Raw genomic sequence first — 27,510 nt, forward strand, 5'->3', positions numbered from 1 at the left:
AAGGCTCATTTAGATATTGCAGCCTGCATAGTACATTTGGAATTACACAGAAGGATCAGTCATTGTAAGACATTTCATAACCATCAATTAAAATATTGAGAAAGTTCTAGAATGAGGGAGGGGAGACAGTACTCGTTATTCAAGGTCATAGAAGAAGACAGGATTAGGATTGGTAGAGACCCCCTTAGCACCCTTCCCCTATAGCAGCCACATATAGGATAGATGACTGTACATGTGCACGATCCAAGGCTTGTAAATAATCAGATGCAAGAAAGGATGGAACAACCTGCTGAAATAGGTCTTGCAATTAAATAGATTGATGACAGATAAATAAATAGATAGATAGATAGATAGATAGATAGGAGATGGATAGATAGATAGATAGATAGATAGATAGATAGATAGATAGGAGATAGATAGATAGATAGATAGATAGATAGATAGATGATAGATAGATAGCTATATAGATGGGAGATAGATAGATAGATAGATAGATAGATAGATAGATAGAAGATAGATAGAGAAGATTGATAGATGATAGATAGATAGATAGATAGATAGATAGATAGATAGATAGATAAGATCGATAGATGATAGATAGATAGATGGATAGATAGATAGATATGAAATAGATAGATAGGAGATAGATAGATGATAGATAGATAGATAGATAGATAGATAGATAGATAGGAGATAGATAGATAGATAGATAGATAGATAGATAGATAGACATGAGATAGATAGATAGATAGATAGATAGATAGATAGATAGATAGACATGAGATAGATAGATAGATAGATAGATAGATAGATAGATAGAAGATAGATAGATAGATAGATAGAGAAGATTGATAGATGATAGATAGATAGATAGATAGATAGATAGATAGATAGAGAAGATTGATAGATGATAGATAGATAGATAGATAGATAGATAGATAGATAGATAGATAGATAGTTAGATAGGAGATAGATAGACATGAGATAGATAGATAGATAGATAGATAGATAGATAGATAGATAGATAGATACAAAAATGCAGAGCAACTCTGTAGAGGGAGCATTTGCAAGTAATAAGTATTTGAAGTTTATACTGCATTACTGATATAGTTATTATTTATGTACATACATTTGAGGTTCTTGTCGTACCTTTTGATGAAATTGTAAGAGTTCATCTGCCCCTACAAGGTGATCTCATGCAGATGGGAGCCTACACTATGCAAACATATCTTTCTCAGGCTCAAATGTAAGCTTTTTTTTGAAGATAGATAGATAGATACTTTAGATAGGTATATGGATACATATAGTAGATATTGAGAAAGAAAGAAAGAAAGAAAGAAAGAAAGAAAGAAAGAAAGAAAGAAAGAAAGAAAGAAAGAAAGAAAGAAAGAAAGGTCCTTAAACACATGCCCTGTCCATAATTTGACACCAGAAGAACGGGCACAACATACGATCCGTAAGCCACTCTCAGGATGTGCAGCTACTAGGAGTGTAGACATGTTGAGTCCTCCAGAGAGTGAATTTGTTGACCCTCTTTGCTTTAGCTAATAGATGAGGATCCTGAAAGATTTTTTTGCAACCAGACAACCCCTTTATACCATCCACATATGCATAGTCTAGATACACATGGTCTCGGGCTGTGTGTTGGCCGGACGTCCCAGCCTATACCCCATGCCCGGAGAGGGACTCCTAGTATTATAGCTATAGTCCCTGGTGATGTACTGTCCAGTAGTGATGGTAGTAGGGACCACATGCTATGAGTAAGAGGTGTATAGCGGTGACCACCAGGAGCTCCTTATGTATTTACTACATGAAGATGAAAGGTTCTTTGTTAATGATATTTCCAGTTCCGTGTTACACACACTTGATTTTCTGGAATATTCTCTAGTAATGTTCATACACGTGTGTCGTATGTGATGTGTAGGAAGAAGGAAGATGGAGTGGGAGGATATTGCAGTATTCAATACGACAAAGACACTTATTGAAGGTCATCACATTTTCTAGTGAGTCACCATATGCCATAAACAGCAATAACCCTAGAGATTGTCAGGGACTTGTGACCCTGTGTGACTAGTACAAAGAGGACGAACACAACTGAACCCAAAGACTCTTCAATCTGCAATTTATAATGTTGCTTTATGTGGAGGGACTGAGCTACTGAGCATGTGTGACCATCAATGTGGTGACCACGTGCTTAAAAGATGCACCAAATTTCTTAAAGAGGACTCTACCACATCTCCAACTCTTAGAGGTTGGAATTAACCATTTAGACCCCATACACATGACCGAGTGTGCTTCTAATGTGGGGCTGAGTTTGCAGCGGAATGCACTCGGATGATACTTGAGTGTACTTGAGTGTACTTGAGTGTACTTGAGTGATACTTGAGTGCATTCTGTTACGCATTCACTTCTATCTATGGGGGCTTCCGATTCCTTTCGTCCCAACACTGGTGATTATACCGGCCCTATCCTCGGTGTTATCAGAACAAAATTAATTCAAAGACCCCGTAGACGTGAATGCAAAAGGAAATGCACTCAGCCCCACAGTGAATAGACTCTGTTCCACTGATTCTGGTGGAGTTGGATTTTTTTCTCTAGCCCCGACCCTTCCTGAGCAATCAGTGCTGTTAGTTTCAGTACCCAATATTCTAATTATACTCGTTACTGTCAGGTTGGTGGTCTCAGACTATCTTCTCCACCCCAGGATCACCCACCTAACAGGAACTAACAGAAATGATTGCTCAGGAATGGCGGGGGCGAGAAAAAAAATTCCAACTGCACCAGAATTAGTGGAGCAACAGTTACTGAAGTATGCAAAGAGTTAGAGTTGGTGGAGGTGGTGAAAGGTAAGTAAGCCTAATATATTTCATGCATCTCACGTCTGCACTCCCATTATAAAGCTTGGTATATAGAACGCCAGTCTTCATAAATCTACCCCATCGGGTGGATATTTTAAGAAGGAATCAAGAGGACACCAGAGGGCAACAGCAATATCCAGGCACAGAAGCAATAAAAAAATGTTGCATTTTGTTTGATCTGAAATAAAAATATAATATATAATCCTTGTATCATATACTGCCCCCTAGGGCCTGTACTCGGTATCACACAGCGCATCCGTTTCCCCTGAAGTGTTCCTTTAAGTCACAGATAAGACCACATGGAAAGACAGATATACTGAGCAGGTATTTTTTATTAAGATTGAGGTCAGGAGAAGAATTTCCATTGAAAGACAAAGCGCTGCGATTCAGTTCATATAAATAAAATGGGATTTTGTCACTCCACGTACAAGGGATTTACTGTGTCCGAGTATTGTCAGGATTGAGATTGCTTCTATATTACTCTCCGAGAAGGCAAGTAATATAATCGCCCACATTCTTTCTGAAGATAAGAAAAATAGAAAGAAAAAGTTTTTACAAGACAGGGAAAAAAAACCTCTCTCTCGCATTATTTGACGTGTATTGTTCAGCCACATCTATAGCTCGGCGGCTAATTGGCTAACGTTCGGCCGCGCTGCTATTTACTACACGTTTTATAGGCGAGAAAACAGAGTCGAGGCACAGCCGTGGAATTCAGATATTATTTGACATTATAAATGCCAAATGCATGAGGACAAAGAAGGAAGAATAGATATAAATATTAATAAAATGTAACCGGAGACCAGAGGATAGATAAGACATTTACATAGTTCAACGACACGCATTCCGATATTAAAATTCACCAGTTCTAGCCGAGGTCAGAAGAGACACTGATGACATTTTCTGCCTGGTTCGCCTACGTCAAGTCAAAATATAAAGGTATATGGTTAATGGGTGGGGGGAGACGTGGAAGAACCGCTTTGTCATGAGACGGATTCGACTCAAATATTCCCAATTGTTCAGTTTTGAACTAAAATGGCCACTGTGACATACATTATAATCTGGGGTGTCTTCAGACCCCAGAGTATAATAGGTGGAGGCCCAGAGGAGGAGCAAAAAATAAAAATACTTATACTCACCTTCTGTATCCACTTTTGGGCCTCCTTACATCATCCGGCGCTCTCCTGGTGATGTCATTCTCCCAGGGTCACCACTGAGACCTGTGATTGGGCCACAGTGGTCACTTGGTCATGATATGACGTCACCGAGGAGACTACGAAAGAGTGCTAGAGGCCCAAAAGAGGTAGGAGAGGTGAGTATAAATGTTTCTTATGTGTTACTCCTCCCTTAGGTCCTCACATATTATATTTGGGCCTGGAGAGACCCCACAGTATAATAATTTCACTTTCAGCTCTATCCTAAGTTGTTTGACCCGAAACGAATCAGAGCCCTGAGCCACCCAAACCCGGAACAAAACAAATCTCCGTCTGGAGAAGGATTAATATGATCTGCTAAGGTTCGGTCTTCTCTAGTAGGGGGCTGGTTTAGCCTGACAAGTGGGTGCGATTTACTTTCAGGATGAGTGGCTTATTTTTTGTGCCAAAAATGCATTTTTTATGTAGGAATGGAATGGTAGTGTGTATGTCAGGCCTCGTTCGAATCTAAGTTGGTATACCGTTTGGGGGAGTCTGCATGGGGACCCCCCCTGAACGGAATACCAAACTCAATTGCAAGCGCTGTGCAGTGAAAGCACACGGATCCCCATGCGGACTACCGAATGCATTTGCAAGTGCTGTGCAGTAAAAGCACATAGACTATAATGGGGTCCATGTGCTTGCCACGAGATCTCCGCAGGGAACATGTGGAGAGGAAAGTACTTCACAATCTACTTTCCTCTCCGCATGACTCGCGGCAAGCACATTATAGTCTATGTGCTTTTACCGCACAGCACTTGCAAATGCATTCGGTAGTCCGCATGGGGACCCCCCCGAACGGATTACCAAACGCAGATGAGAACGAGGGGTCAGTCCACCACTTCATTGACTTCTATTGGATTGATGTATTGAGACCATAGTTCTCAGGAATGTTGAGATCCCAAAGGTCAGACCCCCAGGAATCAATGAAATCCTGTTTGTGGGATAATCTCTATAATATAGCGGGTCCACTATTCAGGGGGTCCTGAGTGGGGACAGAGGTTACAAAGAGTATCTGTCTAGTCATGGATTTTGCAAACAAACTACCGACTTGAATGGACACTATGTAATACTTAAAGGGGTTATCCAGTTTTTAAAAAATTGGGCGAAATAACAGGATGCATCAATACAAAAATCTTCCGAATATATATCCTGTTTAAATTCAGCACCATCTGATTTATTTTCAGGTCATTGACCTCAGCTGTGACATATTGTTTACAAGCTCACTACCCCTCCCTGTTAGCAGTTTAGCCAGCAAATAAAACATCAACTCTTTGCCCCTTGAAGCCAGAGATGTATTGCCTGGTCAGATATGTGGAGGAGAATGATGCTGTATGGACTAAAGAAGTGAGATCCAAGACACATACTGTAACATCAAACAGTATCTGTACACAGAGTGAGAGCAGGCAGATGAATTATGGGAAATGTAGTTTGTCCACAGATTCATTGGATGTAAATAACAGTGATACAAGGAGCAGCTGATCTTGGCTACAAAGTGGCGAATCATGAGCCTTAGAAGAAGTACTTACTGTAAATGGAAATAATTTTGTCTTATTCTTTGGGGAGGTGAAGTTCTCCTCGAGGTAAAATTGCTTTACTGCTCGTGCCAGCCATGATTTTATTAGACTTGCCATCTGAACCTAGTACACACTTGGAGGTATATTTGCATGGTAACACTGTTTCCTCGGTATTTTTCCATCTTATTGCAGGGACCCTAGTAACAGTTGTCACAGGGTAAAAGCTGAAATTGGTGACAAACCTAAAATAAGCCAAACAGATCATATTAATCCTTCTCCAGGTTATCCTAAGGAAACATAGAACACATTAAAGGTCAGCTGGGAGGCTGAAAATGTAGAGCAAGTCGTGTGTGTGGAAACAAGTGCGGGATACAAAATAATAAGCTCCTACGGAGACAGTCAGCAGCTGTCAATTATACCAATGCAAGACATGACGGTGTAATGAGGCGTCCCCAAATGTGGGGGATATAACAGAGCCCAGCAGGGAGCACATAACCAATAACATCATGCAGACCCTTATAGTGTTACACAGATGGATGGATACATAGATAGATAGATAGATAGATAGATAGATAGATAGATAGATAGATAGATAGATAGATAGATAGATAGATAGGAGATAAATAGATGGATAGATATGACGTAGATTTCAGATAGATAGACAGTGAGCTAGATATCTAAAATAGATAGATCTATAGATAGAGTAGAAGATCAATAGATAAATATACAGCTAAATAGATGGATATGACATAGATTTCAGAAAGATACATAGACAGATAATGAGATATATATATTAAATAGATAGATAGATAAATAGATAGATATAGAGAGATAGATAGATAGATAGATAGATAGATAGATAGATATCAAAGATAATAGATAGATAGATAGATAGATAGATAGATAGATAGATAGATAGATAGATAGATAGATATAGAGAGATAGATAGGAGATAGAATGAGATGGATATTATATAGTTAAGTATTTAGATATTTAGGTAATTTTACACCCATATTCTATCCTTGGTAGCGCAAGGATAGATAGATAGATAGATAGATAGATAGATAGATAGATAGATAGATAGATAGGAGATAGATAGATAGATAGATAGATAGATAGATAGATAGATAGATGATAGATAGATAAATAGATAGATAATAGAGATAGATGATTGATAGATAGATAGATAGATAGATAGATAGATAGATATGACGTAGATTTCAGATAGATAGACAGTGAGATAGATATCTAAAATAGATAGATATATAGGTAGAGTAGAAGATCAATAGATAAATATGCAGCTAAATAGATGGATATGACATAGATTTCAGAAAGATACATAGACAGATAATGAGATATATATTAAATAAATAGATAGATAGATAGATAGATAGATAGATAGATGATAGATAGATAGATAGATAGATAGATAGATAGATGAATAGATGAATAGATAGATAGATAGATAGATAGATAGATAGATAGATAGATAGATGAATAGATAGATAGATGAATAGATAGATAGATAGATAGATAGATAGATAGATAGATGAATAGATAGATAGATAGATAGATAGATAGATAGATAGATAGATAGATAGATAGATAGATCTGTCTGTTCTGGTTAATAACTGAAGGTCTCCCCCTCTATTAGCTCAGAATCCGCTATTAACCATTGCATTACCACCTAGGTCCCATAAATATGGCTTATCCTGTACTCTTCATATCTGGCTAACAATATCCGCCCCCTCATGTTGTCTCGTATATACGCTGTCTCCTGCACTGTAGTATTAGAGGTCAGCCCCACACCGCACCGCCCGGAGCTCGCGTTCCCATTTGTCTCGGTAATTGGCCACTGCTTCATTTGCACATTTTCTTCAGGTAATTTCCTCCAAGTAAGACAAAGAGAAGGGTTTTGCGGCTGAGATATGTCGAGCGCTTTTAATTTTCTTTTAATTATGTGGAACGGTTCTTCATTTGTCTCCATGTAGCCGTTCCTAGCCCCGTCCCCTTAAGAGCGATACTAAATCGACATTACAAGCACTTTGCGCCGGGGTTTGTTAATGTTGGCAAGTTCTCATCTAACCACTGTCTGACGGAATCATTGAAATAATGAATTTAGTCGGGAAAGCCTTTGTAGTCTTACAATAAATGGGATTTATTTGACAATTTCGGAGTGTCTGCTGGACATTTTCAAGGAGGTTGTATATATTTCTACAGCCGGCGATTGGTCTCGAGGCTGAGCTATGTGCAAATCCTTACATTTTCTGCTTTCCAAAAAAACAACCCATTTTTCATTCCGCTTCCAGTCACGTAGCCATTCTTCATTTTTATGGGAAGTAAGTAATCATGTTCCAACGCTTTCCTCCAACTGTGACTAAAATCAGAGGTGTGCCTTCATCCATACTATTACAAACAAAACCACCGCTACACGCCACAAATACATAGATTGTCACGTTAAGTCTCCGCAGCTGAACTGCATTCCAGCTATTTGCAATAATGCTCTCCAACAGCAGAATGGGGCATTCAATTATAAGGCACTTTACAATTAGGTTCCCGTAGACAGTCCTACAATCAGCCTGATTAACTGTATGGCCCGAACCTCTGCTCCAAGACTGCAATCTCTTGTCTTTACACTAGAGTATTTAGTGCTCTGTTAGTAAAGAAAGTCCCAGAAAACTCACCTCAAGATTTGTGTTATAGTCACGGTGCAGTGTTATTACAGCCTATACTAATATCACGTCTGCTATAAAACAGATGCTACAGTATAATCTCCCCTACAGTGGCCCCCACGAAGTACAATCTGCTCCATAGTGGCCTTCAGAGTATTTTATGTTCCACAGTAGCCACCACACAGTATTATATGCTCCCAAGTGGCCCCCACACAGTATTATATGCTCCACAGTGGCCCCCACACAATATCATACTCTCCACAGCAGCCCCCACACAGTATTATAGGTTCAACTTCAGGCCCCCACACAGTATTATATGCTCAGGGAAACACAGTGGCTCTGTGGTTAGCACTGCAGCCTTCCAGCACTGGAGTCCTGGGTTTGAATCCCACCAGGAACAGCATCTTCAAGGAGTTTGTATTCTTTCCCTGTGTTTGCATGGATTTCCTCCCATTCTATAAAAAGACATACTGCTAGCTATATGGGGCTCACAATCTACATAAAATAAAAAATAAAAAACAGTATTATATGCTCCACAGTAGGCCCCATATACAGTGTTATATTCACCACTTTTGGCCCTCCCACACTATTATATGCTACAAAGTAGACCCCCACACACAGTATTATATACTCCAATGTAGACCCCCACACACAGTATTATATGCTTCACAGTAGACCCCCACACACAGTATTATATACTCCAATGTAGACCCCCACACACAGTATTATATGCTTCACAGTAGACCCCCACACACAGTATTATATACTCCAATGTAGACCCCCACACACAGTATTATATGCTTCACAGTAGGCCCCCACAGTAATATATGCTCTACAGTAGCCCCCCACCCTACAAAGCATTATACTTACCTAAAGTCCCATGAAGAGCGGCCGAGTATCCTCCTTTTTCTGACTGCAGACGCTGATGACTTACTTTATCACGCCTGCATGACAGTGTAGGCCGCAGTCCTGAAAGAAGTGATTGCTCACTAAAGGGGATCTGAGCGCCTCCTCGGGTACTCATCCCATAGGCTCGCCAACATGAACCTATGGGGTTGGCCAGGTGTCCACCGTTTTTATACTGAAACTGGCAGAACTCCATGCAGGATTATTCTCTTTGCTGATTTTCGGCAGCTTCTGCAGTGGAGTGGCTCTGTCTAGCCTTAGCTATTCAGGTGACTGCCTGCTATATCCAAGGTCCTAGATTTAAGACCCGGAACAGACCTAATAAAATAAAGTTTTTAGTAGATGGAGGATCCCATCTATAGTTTACTAAAAGTTTTAGAAATTTCTAAAAAAAATAAAATGTTCTATATAATTAATGTAATGTAAATATTTTGGGAATTATTGAAACTTTAATGCAGGAAAGTAATTTACAATAAACCCATTTTATTGACAGACTATATCAAATGACGTCACAAAATATAGCAAGTAAGATAGACATATTTAGGATCGCTGTAAGTGTTTTGTAGCACACAATAAAATGAACATAGTATTTATAGTGATCAATAAATGATGGAAATAAAGATGGCAAATTGTTTATCTTATTTAACCAGTAAAAATCTATGGTCTGATAATATACTGTGTTATGGGATGTGGATATATTGGTAATGACACTCCCTTTAAATACTTGGCACTCTAACCCTAGGAAATATAAGAGAAAACTGTCATAATACTGAACAAGTAATATTACTATACTGGACCTAAATAATACCGCCATCATGTGAATATTTTATCATATTCATACAGACATTCGTAATGCCAACAAACAAATTGACCTGCTTTACCTCTTTGCAGCAGCAAGCAGAAAAGCGATTTTGCAAGAATGGAAGGAACTCCAATGCACATCTAATGAAGATAGATTGGGCAACATAAGAGTAACAGGGTGTGTATGAGCTATGTGTGGTGCATTCACCACCCAGTGGCTGTGATGAGGATTGGAACCTGCCCAGGGATTAGTTACTACAGGGGTCCTCAAACTTTTTAAACAGGGGGCCAGTATACTGTCCCTCAGACCATTAGAGGGCCGAAATATAGTTTAAAAGAAACTATGAACAAATTCCTCCCCACACAGTATTAAATGCTCCACAGTAGCCCCCTCCCCATAAAATATTAAATGCTCCACATTAGCCCCCCTCCCCATACAATATCAAATGCTCCACAGTAGCCCCCCATCCCACACGGTATTAAATGCTCCACAGTAGCCCCCCTCCCCATAAAATATTAAATGCTCCACAGTAGCCGCCCTGTTCACACAGTATTAAATGCTCCACAGTAGAACCATGAAGAGCCGACGGGTGTCCTAATCCTTAAGACTGTAGACGCTGATGACTTACGTCATTGCGCCTGCGCCGGGGCAGAGGTCACATCGCTGCCTACACTGACAGATTTCAGCTGTATGTGCATTTGCTGGATTCCCCGTTGGTGAGCGATCCGGGTGATGGTCCGCATGCCACCAAAGAGGGCTCTGCGTGGCTTCATTATAGGTGTGCCCCTGCCAGGGGGCTGGAGAAATGTCCTTGGCAGGCCGCATGTGGCCAGTGGGCCGTAGTTTGAGGACCCCTGACTTACCATATAATGAGATTGTGTTGAACTGGTTTCAGACTACAGTGTACCAGTTTGGAGATCGAGAACCATTACCCATCTACAGTATAGTCTATTATGAGCCTCAATATAACAAGTTTAGATACCACCAAAAAATATGTAAGGCCTCCAAAGCCTGTCTATGTTCTCCAGTGGCAAAATACAGATGTCTTAAAGGAGTATAGCCAACCAATAAAGAATTGGTATATGGCTTGAATATACAGTTTATGAGTATTGGGGTTCTGTCTTGAAATACACTGGAGCAAACAACTCAGTCAACTCATTTACACCACATACAGGGTTACAATAGAAGATAACAACCTTTGTAGATAGCATCCATAGTGATGCATCAATAGATCCACTGATGTGCAGAATAAAAAATCTACAATCAGAAAAAAAAACTGAAAAAAGTGATAAATTTCATTATCTGGTTTTATTAAATATAAAAAAAATTGTCATATTTGATATCTTGAATCATTACCAAGTCATATAGAAGAGAACGCTCGGCAGCCGGTGGGTGAATGAAATGGAAACAAGATGATCGGAGGATTTCTTTAGAGGTTATATCAAAACCAATTCTATTTCTTCTATGACAGAAACTCAATGGTGACTCCAAGGAAAGCACCTTCGAGGGCGAATTGTCCCTTATAATTTCATTTTTTGCTTTTGGTAACGAAAAGATGAACGTTTCTGTAAATTGTACATAAATATTAATGGGAGCCGGAGCTCAAGTGATCAAAGACTTTCTGTCTATGGAGTTTACCACCTACTGTAACTAAGTCATTACAAAGAGCTAAGAATAAGACGAATAATTTGTAACACATGGGTGAAGGCCAAGGTTTGGTGCCCCGATGTTTGGTCATTTACTGACCATACTCCATATACTGCAATTATTCTCTTACATGTGCCTAAAGGCAGTGGATACAGTATTGCAATTAACCTCTACTTACATGAATGAAACTGCAGTACCTGGCACAGCCTATAGACTAGGCTGGCGCTGTTTCTGGGGACAAAAGGAAACAGTTTTTACTTATAATGTAGGCAACGCTCAGAAGTTTCGACAATTACTGTGTTCTGTTTTGGTTTTTTTTCCATGGGGAAATTAAATTGTTGAAGATATCAATCTTTTGTTTTACCCCATATGTAGAAACTATGTAACATTAACAGTGTAAGCAATAGATTCCAACCACTACGACCTCCAATTCAGAGAACTATGGATCCCAGTTGGGTGCATTTGTTCCTTTTTATCACTCCTAAAATTTTTAATGAAGACCTACATCTCCTCTGAAAATAGAGACCATTTATTGGAGCTCCACCAACAAAGGTGTACATTAAAGAAGCACTCCAGTAAAAAAAAAAAAAAAGATTCTGTCCACTCAGTTAAATAGTGTAGTATACTGTTATTGAGTAACATGCTGACAGCTTTATTGTAGTTGTAGTTATGTGCTTCCTACTGGAGCACTGACCTCTGTTATGCTACTTTGTTGCACACAGTGTTTTGAATGAACAGGATGTCAGGCTATGGGGTCAGATCAAGGCACTGATAGATATGCACTGAATGTTTGGCATTCTGTTCAGTGGTGTAACTAGGAAAGGCGGGGTCCCGTGGCGAACTTTTGACATGGGAGCCCCCCCCCAACCGACACCGAAGACCTCGACCGACTCCCTCCTCCGCACTCTATTATGTCCCTTAGTAAACCTTGCACACAGTATTATGTCCCTTAGTGGCCCTGCACACAGCATTATACCCCATAGTGGCCCCTGCACACAGTATTATGCCCCATAGTGGCCCCTGCACACAGTATTATCCCCCATAGTGGCCCTTGCACACAGTATTATGTCCCTTAGTGGCCCCTGCACACAGTATTATCCCCCATAGTGGCCCCTGCACACAGTATTATGTCCCTTAGTGGCCCCTGCACACAGTATTATCCCCCATAGTGGCCCCTGCACACAGTATTATGTCCCTTAGTGGCCCTGCACACAGTATTATCCCCCATAGTGGCCCTTGCACACAGTATTATGTCCCTTAGTGGCCTGCACACAGTATTATCCCCCATAGTGGCCCCTGCACACAGTATTATGTCCCTTAGTGGCCCTGCACACAGTATTATCCCCCATAGTGTCCCCTGCACACAGTATTATAGCCCATAGTGGACACCCATAAACAATTATTATACTCTGGGGTCTTTTCAGACCCCAGAGTATAATAATCGGAGACCCGAGGGAATAAAAACATAAAAAATTACTGTTTCTTCCTACGCTGTCTTCTACACTGCCGTCCTTCTTCTATGACGTCGGACATCACATGACCTGGGATGCAGGCTGGGTTCATGTGACGTCAGAGACATCAGACGAGTAGGAAGGAGGCCTGGCAGGATCGTGGAGAAGTAAGTAACAGTGTTTTTTACGTTCCCTTACCTCTCCCGGTCCGACGATCATTATACTCGGGGGTCTGCAAAGACCCCCGAGTATAATGATAGTATTTGTGGGGCCCGCGGTGTCACTTACCAATTCCGGCCTAGCCAGGATCAGCAAGTAAATAGGGCCCGTAACGGCCTATTAAAAAAAAAAAAAAAAAAAACGCAGTGGTAGCGGCTGTCAGTGGGCCCCCTAATGGCCGAGGCCCTGTGGCACCTGCCTCCGCTGCCTCTGCGGTAGTTACGCCACTGCTCCTGTTCATACAAGAAGCACTGTGTGCAAACAGTGAATGCAAATCTATTAGTGCCTTGATCTGAACACATTGATAGTGTGACTTCCTGTCCATATGGAAAACACTGTGTGCAGCAGAGGAGCTGAAGAGAGGTCAGTGCTTCAGCGCTTCAGCAGAGAGCACATAACTTCACAATAAACCTGTCTTCAAGTTATTCAATAAGACTGCACCACGCATTGTCTTATTTTCATATATGTAGGGGCATATTTTTTACTTCTTTAAGAGCTTCCTATCTTCCTAGCCGATGTAGTAGTTGTAGGTTAGAAGAGGACTATCGGTATTACGGAGCTAAATATACCGTACAACTAATTTTCTTCCTACAATAATCGGGTCAGTCTGCTATGTACTTGTATGTATGTACCGTACCATAATATCATGCTAATATTAGCATCTGCTGACCTAATCAGGAGGCATCTTGTCACATCTAGACGTCTTCTGCCATGGCGAGGTTGTGCTATGGAGAAAGCTTCCAGCACTATAACACATTAGAAGAATTACATCCAATGACCCATTGAAGGAGATCTGGATATCACAAGATAGCTTTCACTTCAGATATAGCCTTGAAGGCACATTTGTCTAAAATGCTTCTCATAATTATCGTTAAGTGACTAAATGTTCTATAATTTACACCTTGTAGCTAATCTGAATGACAATGCACAGTGCATGCTAAGTGACACTTATATACAGGGCTTCTACAATGTTCTACTCTTGCCACTGTTCCTGTGTAAATCAAGACAGGGCCCCATCGCAAAACTCCTCATCCAAGAGCTCCACCATTATTAAAGTAAGTGGCCTCCATTCCTTTCTTAACTCGAAAATTCTATGTAAATTTCATAGGACAACTCCATTTTGGCATAGCCACATGTGGCCATGACAAAAAGGGGTTTTCAGGACTAAAAGATACCGTATTTTTCGGACTATAAGACGCACTTTTTTTCCCCCAAATTTGGGGGGAAAAGAAGGGTGCGTCTTATAGTCTGAATGTGGCGCCTGGCACCCGCTGTACTAGAGAGGCGGAAGCCGGAAAGGGATAGACGCCGGGGCCTGAGACATCGCTGCGCTCCTCTGCCCTGCATGAAGCCAGCAGCAGCGGGAGGAGTGATGCTATTCCGCTCCTCCGTCCCCCCCGCCGCTGGCTTCATTCAGGGCAGGGCAGCGATGTCTCAGGCCCCGGCGTCTATCCCTCCCCGGCATCCGCCTCTCTAGTACAGCGGATGCCGGTCAGTATCGGTGGCCCCTTCTCCCCCGGGGCCGGTCCCCACCGGCCCCGTACCTGTAGAGTTGCAGGCCGGCTCCTGCGCGGCGATATCGCAGGAGCCGACCTGTCCGGGTGACAGCCGGGAGCCTAATGAGGCTCCCAGGCCTGTCACTGCTGTATTAGTATTGCGGCTGGTCTCTATGACCAGCCGTAATACTAATAGACAGAATGTCCCATAGACGGCAATACAGTTGTATTGCCGTCTATAGGACTTGCAATCAAGTGACCGCAGGTTCAAGCCCCCGGGGGGGAATAAAATAGTAAAAAAAAAAAAAAAAAAGCTTTAAAAATATAAATAAAAGTTCTAAATCACCTCCTGTCCCTAGAAAAAAACAAAACAATATATATATATATCATAAACCACCGGGGTTTTTTTCAATAAAAGGTGATCTAAGCAATAGATATTCCCCAAAATGGTATAACTAAAAAGTACAGCTGGCCCCACAAAAAAAAAACACTCTATGCATCCCCGTACAGCTGCAGGGTCACCTGTCAATGTGGCCTTGCAGCTGTTGCAAAACTACAACTCCCATATATTTAATATTTTACCATTTTTTGCTTCAAAATTTTTTTTCCCTATTTTCCTCCTCTAAAACCTAGGTGCGTCTTATAGTCCGAAAAATACGGTACATTGCTGCTTTCTTCTGAAAACAGTGCCACCGATGTCCACGGGTTGCAATTGGTATCACAACTCAGTTCCTATGGAGGATACACCCTTTAATGGAATGAATTGAAAGATGCATAAATCTGTATACAGGCATCTGTAGGCTTAATAAGTCTCCACACACCTATATGGCGGTCTCTCCCCAAAGAGTGACAATATCCCCTTAACCCTGTCTAAGCCTCTCACCTCTACCAGGTTATAGTCCTCTCTACATCGAGCTGACGAGATGCAAGTACATCGAAACGGCCGTCCTCGGTTGAGAGACTATACCTGGTAATAATCCCAGCATCATTGCAAAACAAAGACCTCTTGGAAGGTTGAGAATAATGCGTAAAGGGAGCAACCTTTATTGAGTTATTTCACTGGAATTCTGTCTTCCTAACTACATCAGGGAAGACAGGCTTGCACATTCCAGTGAGCGCCCTCTATTGGTTTGCAACACTGAGGCAGCAGCTGACTTCCTAATTACATCATGGAAGACAGATTTGCATATTCTTCCCATGGTCCCTTGCGAAGTGGAGTGCTAAAGGCTTAATAAGTCTCCACACACCTATATGGTGGTCTCTCCCCAAGGAGTGACAATATCCCCTTAAATCTGTATGCAGTGAGCTCCCTCTAGTGGTGGCTTCAGGAAGCAATACTGACAATGCTCATAGGGAAAGAAGTTCCGTGACAGATCCTCTCCCACCATTGACGCCCTGATATCCATATACTACTGGATTAACCTGATTTCTTTAGTATTTGCCTAGTAATACATCAGATCTGCTCTTTTACATGTGTGCGGTTTGTATAATGATTTATTTGCTTTTATTTTATACCACATGTATATTGGTCCACGCATTCTCGATATACAGATCTATATTAGTATTCTCCATTCATTTCTTTGGGAAGAACATAGTACTGAAGATCCTTGAGATTCACTTAGGATATGTAATATATATATACAGCTTGCTGAGATCTTTCCATATATAATGATGATTCAATTCTTTATATTAAATGAGTAACGTGAATAAATAGTCACAAAGTGATAAAATGTGGCTTTGTGTTATTGGTGACAATCTCTGGCTCCACATTAGCCCGCCTGACTCTACTCGTGACCTTCCATGGTCATATTCTAGTCGCGTCTAAAACGTGATATTTTCTATTCGTGACAATTATGAAAAGCTGAATCTTTTTTATAGATCTGATCTTTTTCCTTGGTCTCATTAAGGTAGAATATAAAATATATATATGTGACTGTCATAGAAATAGTAAATTCACAGAGTGATGTAAAACTGGAGAATCTGCTAACTTAAAGGGACGTCTTACCTACACGTGCCCTTCGCTTGAAAGTCTTCTACTGTGATTGTCGCCGTTTTTCTCACTTTGACAACTTTCTACCATATTTATACCTAGGATGCTTTACGAATGAATCAATGTATGTAATATCCCTGGAAGTCTGGAGTGGTTTATGTTCACCAGGAATCATAGGTATACAAAAAAAGTCATATTCACCTATCCCGGAGCCACCAATATATCTGTTCCCTCCCATGCCAGGACTTGTATGGTTGGAAGGGGAGAGGCTCAGGCTGGATTCACATCTCCGTAAGAGACTCCATCGCAGATTCCACTTAAAATCACCAGTAGACATCATAGTGTATGGGGTCCGCGGGCGTCCGGAGGCCAATTTCAGCCTTCATGGGACCGCCGGTGACATCTTTCAGACATGTCATGAGTTCCTAAGCAGTGGCCAATGTGGTTGCTAATTTGTTTCTGCTATCATGTGAGCTTCGTCACTTCCAGCCTTGGACTATATAGTGGTGCACTGGGGATAGGTGAGTATGACGCTTATTCTTTGTTTTACAACCCCTTGGAGAACCCCTATAAGAGAACAATTTATAATAATGTACAAGGCCATAACTATAGCAATATGGACATAGATTCTTTACTGTAAGAGTAGTGAGACTACGTAGGGGCGTAACTCCTGGGGTGGTGGTTGCCACTGGGCCCAGGACATTAGAGGGCACGATGGGCCCCTGTTTTTTTTTTTTCTAGACCGCTACCTGCTGGAGTAACCCCATTCGGTAACCTATTTACTTACCAATCTTGGCTCCTGCTCACAGCCACCTCTGCAGAAGGGGAAGTGCCGGAGTTGGGATAGGTAAATGAGGCCGTGAGCCCGCGAACCCTACGAACACCGCTATCATTATACTCGGTGGTCTTTTCAGACTCATGTCAAATGTTCGCCTTGGTGCCCAGCCAGTCCTAGTTACGCCACTGAGACTTTGGATCTCAATGCTGGATATGGTGATGGTGGATTCATTGGGTAGCTCTAAATGGGCTTGGACAGGTTATGGGTTTTAGATTTTGGTAAAGACAGTTTACTCCAGGGTTTTATACTGATTCCCAGATTTGGAGTCGGGAGAGAATTTTTTACCTTGACATCGGGCAACTGGCACCAGCCTCATGGGGTATTTTGCCATCTTCTGGACCAACACTGTAGGGTAATAGGTTAGACTTGACGGACCTGAGTCTTCATTCAACCTCAGCTACTATGTAAATATAGGTAAAGATTAACATGCCCTGCTGTAAAGGTACAATTTGGGCCCCCAGGCCTGGCATATATGGCCACTCTGCACCTCGGTAAAGCTGCATCACTTTATCTCTGTAACCCATCAGTGCAGGTCTAGCAACCAGATTCATTGCTAGTGCCATAAAAAGAAGAGCCACAACCCCAAGAGATGTCTTGCCTCCTTTACCCCTCAAAATATATATGTACACATTGTATAAAGCATACATTTTTATGCGTTGCTGAATCGCACCTGACTGACGCTGAGATTCTCGCCATCATTATAGAGTTGATTCGCTGTAACCCTTGAGATGTGTTTTTTTTCTCTCCCCAGCTCTGTTATTACTTCCCTTGTTCTGATCTTCTTTATCCCTTTCCACAGATTATTCTGGTCAGCTCTTCCGTCTCTGAACAATACCTGTTCACAAGCAGCGATGAAGGGGCGACCTTTCAGAAACATGTGATTACTTTCTCTGTGGAGACCCTCATTTTTCACCCGAAGGAGGAGGACAAGATACTTGCTTACAGTAAAGATGCCAAGGTATTGTCTCTGTCTTCAGACATATGATCAAACCAAAGTTATGTTGTTATAGAAAAGAGCGTCTAGAAAGGATTTGCAACTGAACCTTGTGCGGGCTTCTGATATCAGACATAGGATTCCCATGTATAGTACAGTATTATATGCACCTATGGAGGGACATGTATAAAAATATCAGACCTACAGTCTGTTTAATGGCTCGTCATTGGGGTTGAGTGTTCGGGATCGGGAAAGATCGGATCCCGATCGACATTCGAGCAATTTCACTATCGCGATCTGGATCGGCTGGAAAATGATCGGAAATCAGATCTTAAAATCGATCCTGAAGTCTCAAGATCAACTCAACCCTACTCGTCATACAAGGTTCCCATTACATAAGTACTAAGTAGGAATTATATCATGGCACACAGCTATAGAGTCGCATTACTCCCAAAATGTAATCCAAAATCATGAGCCATTTAGGTGTCTGCATAAGCCCCTTACTTTTTGTGGAACAATGTTGGCATTAGTCGCCTCAAATAGGTGCATTCACCCTGAGTATTTTGGTGTTTTGTTTATCCAAACCTGTTCAGCCATTCCAAAGATATAAGCCCTGGTATCAATGATACAGATTGGGCTATACTAGCCAACGGGACAGTAACACTACATGACATATAGCACACTGAAACCCCCAGAAAAACCACAGTGTTACCGCCCACTTGGTTAATATACCCTATTTTGCATAAACAATAAGAGGGCTTATATCTTTTGAATGGCTGAACAGATTAGGTAAACAAAACACCAAAATGCTCGTATAATAATTCAGGTTATTGGGCTTTTCAGACCTAGTGACAAGTCTTCTTTAAAAAAAACTATTTTGGCATTCCTACTTTAATCTCCTACTTTTATCCTATTCTGTCTCATTCTTGACAAAACTTTGGTAAAGAGATAGGAATTCATCCATATAGTCCACAGAAGATCAGCCATTCTGTTTATCCTTTCTCATAAACCTCTATCTGGCTGTCAGGCATCTAGCTGCAGCAGGAGCCTCTCCCCCAATGCTCTTTTTGCAATAGCAGACCAATATGTTGGCCCTCTTGCTTTGATTTTAACCCCACTTTCTACAATGCGCCTTATTTATGACAGGAAGAAAAGGAAGCCGTTCAGTGCTGGGCCCCTCTCACCACAGGCCCCAGTGCACTTGTATGGTACTATAGGTACGAGTAGGCTTATAAGCACTTCTATGGGAATCCACATATTCATTTTCTCTACTATGACTATCACATTTACAGTCCATAATAGAACATCATATTCAGACAGAAATCTTGATGATCTGTTTGTAGATTTTATGTTGTTGTGTCTTTTACCGCAGCGCACACTTGTGCAGTATTTCTACAGATAGATTGCGTCTTCCCTACTGAATACACAATATAACTTGTCTTGCAAATGGTACAGCATTACCCTCTCAGCAATAGTAATGGGGTGAGAGCTGGATCACAAATAACATCCTTTCTTCTTGGCAAAATTCACAAATCTTGAGGAACATCAAATTGATGTAAAGTCAATCTGGCCCCACTGTACTTGCTGCCCCCCACGCGCTGCAGCAGAGCCATTCACCCGTCTGTCACCAGCCCATTATATCAGCATAATCGTCTTTATATTTTCCTTCTGCAGCTTTATGTCTCAGTAAATCTTGGGAAACAATGGGATCTTTTGCAAGAACAAGTCACCAAAGAACATATATTCTGGTGAGTTCTCCAATTCTGCTTTTATAGAAACAATGTAGCTTTTGCTTTGTTTATTCGTTTTTATGACTTTTAGAATACGATATCTCTGTAATACGGCATCCGATGAAACATAGACCAATTTGTTTTTATCAGTAAATCTGAGCTATACAGATGTACAGTAGGGAACTTAGAGCCGTAACAAGACCATGCTCACGACCCCTTAATGGGTACTAATAGTGACAGGCACCTGTCACCTGGCATGGGGGATGCAACACCTGCCCACTAAGACCCTTGCTGGATCTGACTAACCACCAGCTGGCTCTGGCTAGTGCTCCAATTCCAAGAACCACCTACCAAATCAGAGCAAGCTGTAAGTGTCGCCCTCCAAGTAGCAAGGTGCTTGTCTCCCTACGGTTTCATGAGCCCCAACCCACTTCACAGCTCCAGAAAAGGTTCTTAAATAGCATGCCACTAGCTAATATAGTGATCCCAGCCCCAGGCACCCCCTGACATTGGCAGTATGGCAACACACAACTTCTCTCTTCTTAGGTGAAACTCCGTTCTGCCCAGGACCAATTTCTGCTGCCTGTGGCAAAAATCAAAATGGCACCTGCCCTGTCTTATAGTAGCCCTGTGAAGCAAAAAGAAAAAGTTTAAAACATAGGCTCACCAATCTTCAGGGTGCACGGCTGAATAATCCCGGACTCCAAGGAAAGACAAAAGGTCGAGTAGTAGAAAAATATTCCAGTCCGCACTCCTGAGATTCACTTAAAAATTAGTCTTTAATTGTCCATATAAAAATGGGTAAATCCAATGTAAAAATTATATGTGACAGTGATAAACACAAAAGTGCATTTAAAAACCCAAGAACTGGCTGACGCGTTTCTGGGTATGCTGTACCCCTTAGTCATAGCCATAATCCAATGTCAAATAATGTTGAGGTGCCCATACTTTTGCACCGGTCAAATTTTGGTTTAATGCATATTGCACATTTTCTGTTAGTACAATAAACCTCATTTCAATCCTGAAATATTACTGTGTCCATCAGTTATTAGATATATCAAACTGAAATGGCTGTTGCAAACACCAAAATATTTAGAACAAAAAATGATTAAGATTAATAGGGGTGCCCAAACTTTTTCATAGGACTGTATGTATATACTGAATATGTATATAGGTTGAGATTGAAGTATGATTATATTCAGTGGCGTAACTGGGAATGGCAGGATCCCATGGCGAACTTTTGACATCCCCCCCCCCAACCGGCACCGACGCCGAAGACCTCAACCGACTCCCTCCTACGCATTCCTGCGCGCTCTATTATGTCCCTCGGTGGCCCCTGCACACAGTATTATGTCCCTTAGTGGCCCCTTCACACAGTATTATGTCCCTTAGTGGCCCCTGCACACAGTATAATGTCCCTCAGTGGCCCCTGCACACAGTATTATGTCCCTCAGTGGCCCCTGCACACAGTATTATGTCCCTCAGTGGCCCCTGCACACAGTATTATGTCCCTCAGTGGCCCCTGCACACAGTATTATGTCCCTCAGTGGCCCCTGTACACAGTATTATGTCCCTCAGTGGCCCCCCGAACACAGTATTATGTCCCTTAGTGGCCCCTGCACACAGTATTATGTCCCTCAGTGGCCCCTGCACACAGTATTATGCCCCTCAGTGGCCCCTGCACACAGTATTATGTCCCTTAGTGGCCCCTGCACTCAGTATTATGTCCCTCAGTGGCCCCTGCACTAAGTATTATGTCCCTTAGTGGCCCCTGCACACAGTATTATGTCCCTTAGTGGCCTCTGCACTCAGTATTATGTCCCACTGTGGACACCCATAAACAATTATTATACTCTGGGGGTTTTTCAGACCCCAGAGTATAATAATCGGAGACCTGGGGAATAAAAACATAAAAAACTACTGTTACTTACCTGTCCCCCGGCTTCTATGGTGTCGGCCTCCGCTGTAGTCCTTCTTCAATGACTTCGGACGTCACATGACCCAGGACGCAGGCCGGGTTCATGTGACGTCAGAGACATCAGACAACTAGGCCGAAGCCTGCCCGGATTGTGGAGAGGTAAGTAACAGTGTTTTTTTTGTTTCTTACCTCTCCCGGGCCTCCGATCATTGTACTCGGGGGGTCCTGCAAAAATAATAAAAATAAAAATAACGATAGTCTTTGTGGGGCCCGCTGTGTCACTTACCGATCCCGGCCCAGCCAGGATCGGTAAGTAAACAGGGCCCGTTAACAGCTGGAGTAACTCCAGCCGGTAACGGCCTATTAAGGAAAAAAAAACGCAGCGGTAGCGGCTGTCGCCGGGCCCCTAATGTCCCGGGCCCTGTGGCAGCCGCCTTCACTGCTTCCGCGGTAGTTACGCCACTGATTATATTAAATAGATAGATAGATATGGATAGAGAAATAGTCAGATAGATAGATCGATAGATAGATAGATATGTACATAGATGATAGATAGATAGATAGATAGATAGATAGATAGATAGGAGATAGATAGATAGATAGATAGATAGATAGATAGATAGATAGATAGATAGATAGATAGATAGATAGATAGGAGAGAGATAGATAGGAGAGAGAGATAGCTAGATAGATAAATAGATAGATAGATAGATAGATAGATAGATAGATAGATAGATAGATAGATAGATAGGAGATAGATGGATAGATAAATAGATAGATAGATAGATAGATAGATAGATAGATAGATAGATATGTACATAGATAGATGATAGATAGATAGATAGATAGATAGATAGATAGATAGATAGGAGATAGATGGATAGATAGATATAGATAGATAGATAGATAGATAGATAGATAGATAGATAGATAGATAGATATGTACATAGATAGATGATAGATAGATAGATAGATAGATAGATAGATAGATAGATAGATAGATAGATAGATAGGAGATAGATGGATAGATAGATAGATAGATAGATAGATAGATAGATAGATAGATAGATAGATAGATAGGAGAGAGAGATAGATAGGAGAGAGATAGATAGATAGATAGATAGATAGATAGATAGATAGATAGGAGATAGATGGATAGATAGATAGATAGATAGATAGATAGATAGATAGGAGATAGATGGATAGATATAGATAGATAGATAGATAGATAGATAGATAGATAGATAGATAGATAGATAGATATGTACATAGATAGATGATAGATAGATAGATAGATAGATAGATAGGAGATAGATGGATAGATAGATAGATAGATAGATAGATAGATAGATAGATAGATAGATATGTCTGTTTCGATGTTATGCAGATTAGGAAATTCATCATGTACAAGAAAATTAAAATAATTTTAGAATATTTAGCTTAAATTAAGCAAAAATATAATCAATCAACCCCTGCTTGTTGACAGTTTCCTTAAATTCATGAGAGTTTATTTCTGCATAGCACAAATAGGCAGAGTTGAGGCATCATTATTAGTGGCCCCAGAGCCAAAGTCATTGCTAGACTTGTTGCAAAGACTGGGGCAAATGTTATGTTTGCTGTTCTAGTCCTGTATATCATATAGCTAAGGCTAAGATCACATCTACCCTAGGCTCTCAGTCGATAGGGTCCACCAGATAGAGAACCAGACTGCAAAAACAGCTGTTACCTACAGACACAACTCAGTACTGCCCCAATTTGGCTCGGATCGGCTTTGCTCAGATAGCTACTGTAAGGCTGGGTTCACATCTGTGTCTGAGTCTTTGTTGCTGACTGCAGATACCTGGCCATGGACTATAATGAGGTCTGCCATTTTCACACTGAAAGCGGTGGACAGAAAAGTTTTGGTGCGGGACTTTGCCGTCCACCAATTTCTGGCAGTTTTGGTGGCAGAATCTCCAAGGGAGACCCCGGCGTAGATGTGAATAAGGATATGATGCCAAAGTATGCTGAAATGTATACCCTTTACTGAATTATCGCAGCCATAACTCCATTATAATACGTACATACTGGGGTATATACACCTACACTGTACACTCTACAGCCTTTACAATAATTGTTATAACGCTACTCTGAGTATGAACCATCCTGCAACTTTAACAATAAAATTTCTCGAATTTTTTGCACATTTTTAAGACCTGCTTCCGATGTATCTCTTTATATTGCGGAATATTCATCCGGCATGTATCCCATGATAATGTCTTTGTTATTATCATGAAAAATCACATCAGGATTTTTACGATGTCTCTTTATAAAAAATCCATTTACAGTTTTTCATGAGTTGAACCTAAAATGACAAATTTCATGTACAGCCTTAATATCTGCTCCATTCACTTAATGTATACCGCCGTAAATAACTTTATAATGCTTCTGCGGGAACCAAATCGTCTTGGTTGCATGATGGTGATCGATGAGTTCTCCTCTCAATTAATAGTCAACAGATGGCACAGAATAAAGAGGGAAAAAGAGCTATTTTGCTCCATGCGGCGATGCAATCAATTACGTGACGATAGACAGGTCTTTTCAGGATTTTTTATTTACTAGCAAGAAAACCCAGTATATTATAGCATTATATTGTGGACTGCACCCTGGAGAATATCTCATTGTGTACCAGGTTATATCTAGAGCGAGTCAATAAAGGGAGGAATGCAGGGAAAAAAGAAAAATAGTTGACTATTTCATCGCCAGAGTGCGTTATTCCCCATTAGGGCCAAATTAGATTTTTTGGAATACTGAAGAATTTTTTGCATTCTTATTATTTAGTGGGAATTTTAGAGACGGTCCCACAATCCACAGGATAGATGATAAATGTGCGAATGCTAGAAATCATGCCATTGAGTCCCCCCACCGATCACAAGAACGGAGGTCATTTGCTCCTGTTCCAATGGCGTGATCACTGATCACTGCTACTCCATTTAATCTCTATGGCTCTGATGGGGATTGGAGCAACCATTGCTCTATTCACATGGGAGACACAGGACCCCAATTCTTGTAATCATCTTGGCAAACCACTGCTGAAATGGGAAAAATTTCTCCCTATCCAGACCTCATAATTTAGAGGAAGAACAGAGTAGTGCTGCTCTATGCTGTTCTCATAACTTCTATAGAGGAGAATAGGAGTTACGGAAACAGCGTAGCAGAGCTGAACACTGCTGTTTCTGTAGTTTCACTAGGCCTCCAAATGTGAAAGATGCTTATGTTGGATCTTTCATGCATCCTAAAGAATTGTGCCATGAGCTATGAAACGCTGTATTACAGAGCAATTTACCCCATAAGTATTGCTGTTATATGGCTCTGGGGGTACAGGGTACTGTATGAATTTTTTTTACGTTTTACACATCCCCTGGGCCTGCACTTATTATACCCTTGGGATTGAAGAGATCTCAGCGTGTAATAATGTCACTTGTGTTTGCCTTAGAGAGCTAGAAATTGGATAGTAGCCCTGACAGTGTTGTACACTATGTTTTATAGATAGGTTCCTAGGAGTCCTGACAGTGTTCTACACTATGTTTTATAGATAGGTTCCTAGGAGTCCTGACAGTGTTCTACACTATGTTTTATAGATAGGTTCCTAGGAGCCCTGACAGTGTTCTACACTATATTTTATAGATAGGTTCCTAGGAGTCCTGACAGTGTTCTACACTATGTTTTATAGATAGGTTCCTAGGAGTCCTGACTGTGTTCTACACTATGTTTTATAGATAGGTTCCTAGGAGCCCTGACAGTGTTCTACACTATGTTTTATAGATAGGTTCCTAGGAGTCCTGACAGTGTTCTACACTATGTTTTATAGATAGGTTCCTAGGAGTCCTGACAGTGTTCTACACTATGTTTTATAGATAGGTTCCTAGGAGCCCTGACAGTGTTCTACACTATGTTTTATAGATATGTTTTATAGATAGGATCCTAGGAGTCCTGACAGTGTTATATACTATGTTTTACAGAAAGGTTCCTAGGAGCCCTGACAGTGTTCTATACTATGTTTTATAGATAGGTTTCTAGGAGCCTTGACAGTGTTCTACACTATGTTTTATAGATAGGTTCCTAGGAGCCCTGACAGTATTCTACACTATGTTTTATAGATAGGTTTCTAGGAGCCTTGACAGTGTTATACACTATGTTTTATAGATAGGTTCCTAGGAGCCCTGACAGTGTTCTACACTATGTTATAGATAGGTTCCTAGGAGCCCTGGCAGTGTTCTACACTATGTTTTAAGCCAGTTTAATGTGTGGTTCATACCAAACTCTTTCAACCCAAAACAAATCTTGGTCCCAAACCACTCAAACCCAAAAAGAAATAAATTTTGAGAAGTTCATCCATCTCTATTAGTTACCCTATAAGCCAATGTCCAACCCAATAAAAGAGCCTAGGAAAGTAACTACTGACATCAGACACACCAAAGATGCCAATCTGTAGACAATTGTCTAGAGTTCTTGCCCCACATCTGTACAGATCAGGGTATTGGTTGGCTAGATGAGATGCCTTTAGAGCTACTCTGTACTGACCATAGGCATGACCCCCTAAAGCTGTATACAGATGGGCATCTCTGGTTTGGCTGAAGTCCCTAGTCTTTTCAAAGGTCTATAAAGGGTCGGACCTTGCTGGCAGAATGATAGCATTGCCAAGTTATTGTCTGGCCATCAAAAAGTTACTTATCACGTCCTTGTTACATCTATTTCTTCTCCAATGTCAGCTGTGCTCTTTTTTTTCTTTAAGAAAAAATTCTGTTAAAGAGTGAAGAATACCCCCACCAAAAAATTCCTGATCTATTGCTTGTCCCTGGCCGCCAGAACCCTCCCCCTGGTAGGAGGAATGAATAGCACTAGCCTCACTTCATTCCAATGTGAGTGACAAGGATGGCTCTCTGCCAGAACACAGAGATGCTTTGTTGTCCCCCATGGGTCACATCCTCGGATGGCACACAACAACCCAAACACATTCAGCCTGCGGCTTTTTACATAACGCTGCCAAAAATATATTCATTAGGGAATCTGAAAGACTCTTAACATATAATTAGAATAGGAAACTCCATTTAATGCCGTCTCCATTTAGACGATTGCCAAGATTGTCTCCCCCATTCTAAGACACATACCTACATTTTGTTCCTCCGACCCTTCTGCCCTCTAAATTTGCATATTTACCAACATCTGAATCCTAAACCGTGGGACATTTTAAGCCTTGTCCCTCTAGTCCAAAAACACTTTTATTGTGAATTTGCATAAGTTCAGCCCCTTTTTACCCTGGTGACATGAAAGTCCCACAAATTTTGAGCATGCTCGCAAGT

The 27,510-nt window shown here is 41.2% G+C and overlaps 1 protein-coding gene across 2 annotated transcripts in view; it reads left to right on the forward strand.

Moving 5' to 3' along the window:
• The window catches only part of SORCS2 (sortilin related VPS10 domain containing receptor 2), a 710,878-nt gene that overhangs the window by 496,314 nt on the left and 187,054 nt on the right, over positions 1–27,510 (forward strand). For both annotated transcript variants that reach the window (XM_075260385.1, XM_075260393.1), the window contains exons 4-5: positions 18,386–18,544; positions 20,195–20,268. In XM_075260385.1, coding sequence (XP_075116486.1) covers positions 18,386–18,544; positions 20,195–20,268 — 233 coding nt within the window. The remainder of the gene's footprint in view (positions 1–18,385; positions 18,545–20,194; positions 20,269–27,510) is intronic.

This window comes from Leptodactylus fuscus, chromosome 1, assembly GCF_031893055.1.
Source record: "Leptodactylus fuscus isolate aLepFus1 chromosome 1, aLepFus1.hap2, whole genome shotgun sequence".
Taxonomy (NCBI): domain Eukaryota; kingdom Metazoa; phylum Chordata; class Amphibia; order Anura; family Leptodactylidae; genus Leptodactylus; species Leptodactylus fuscus.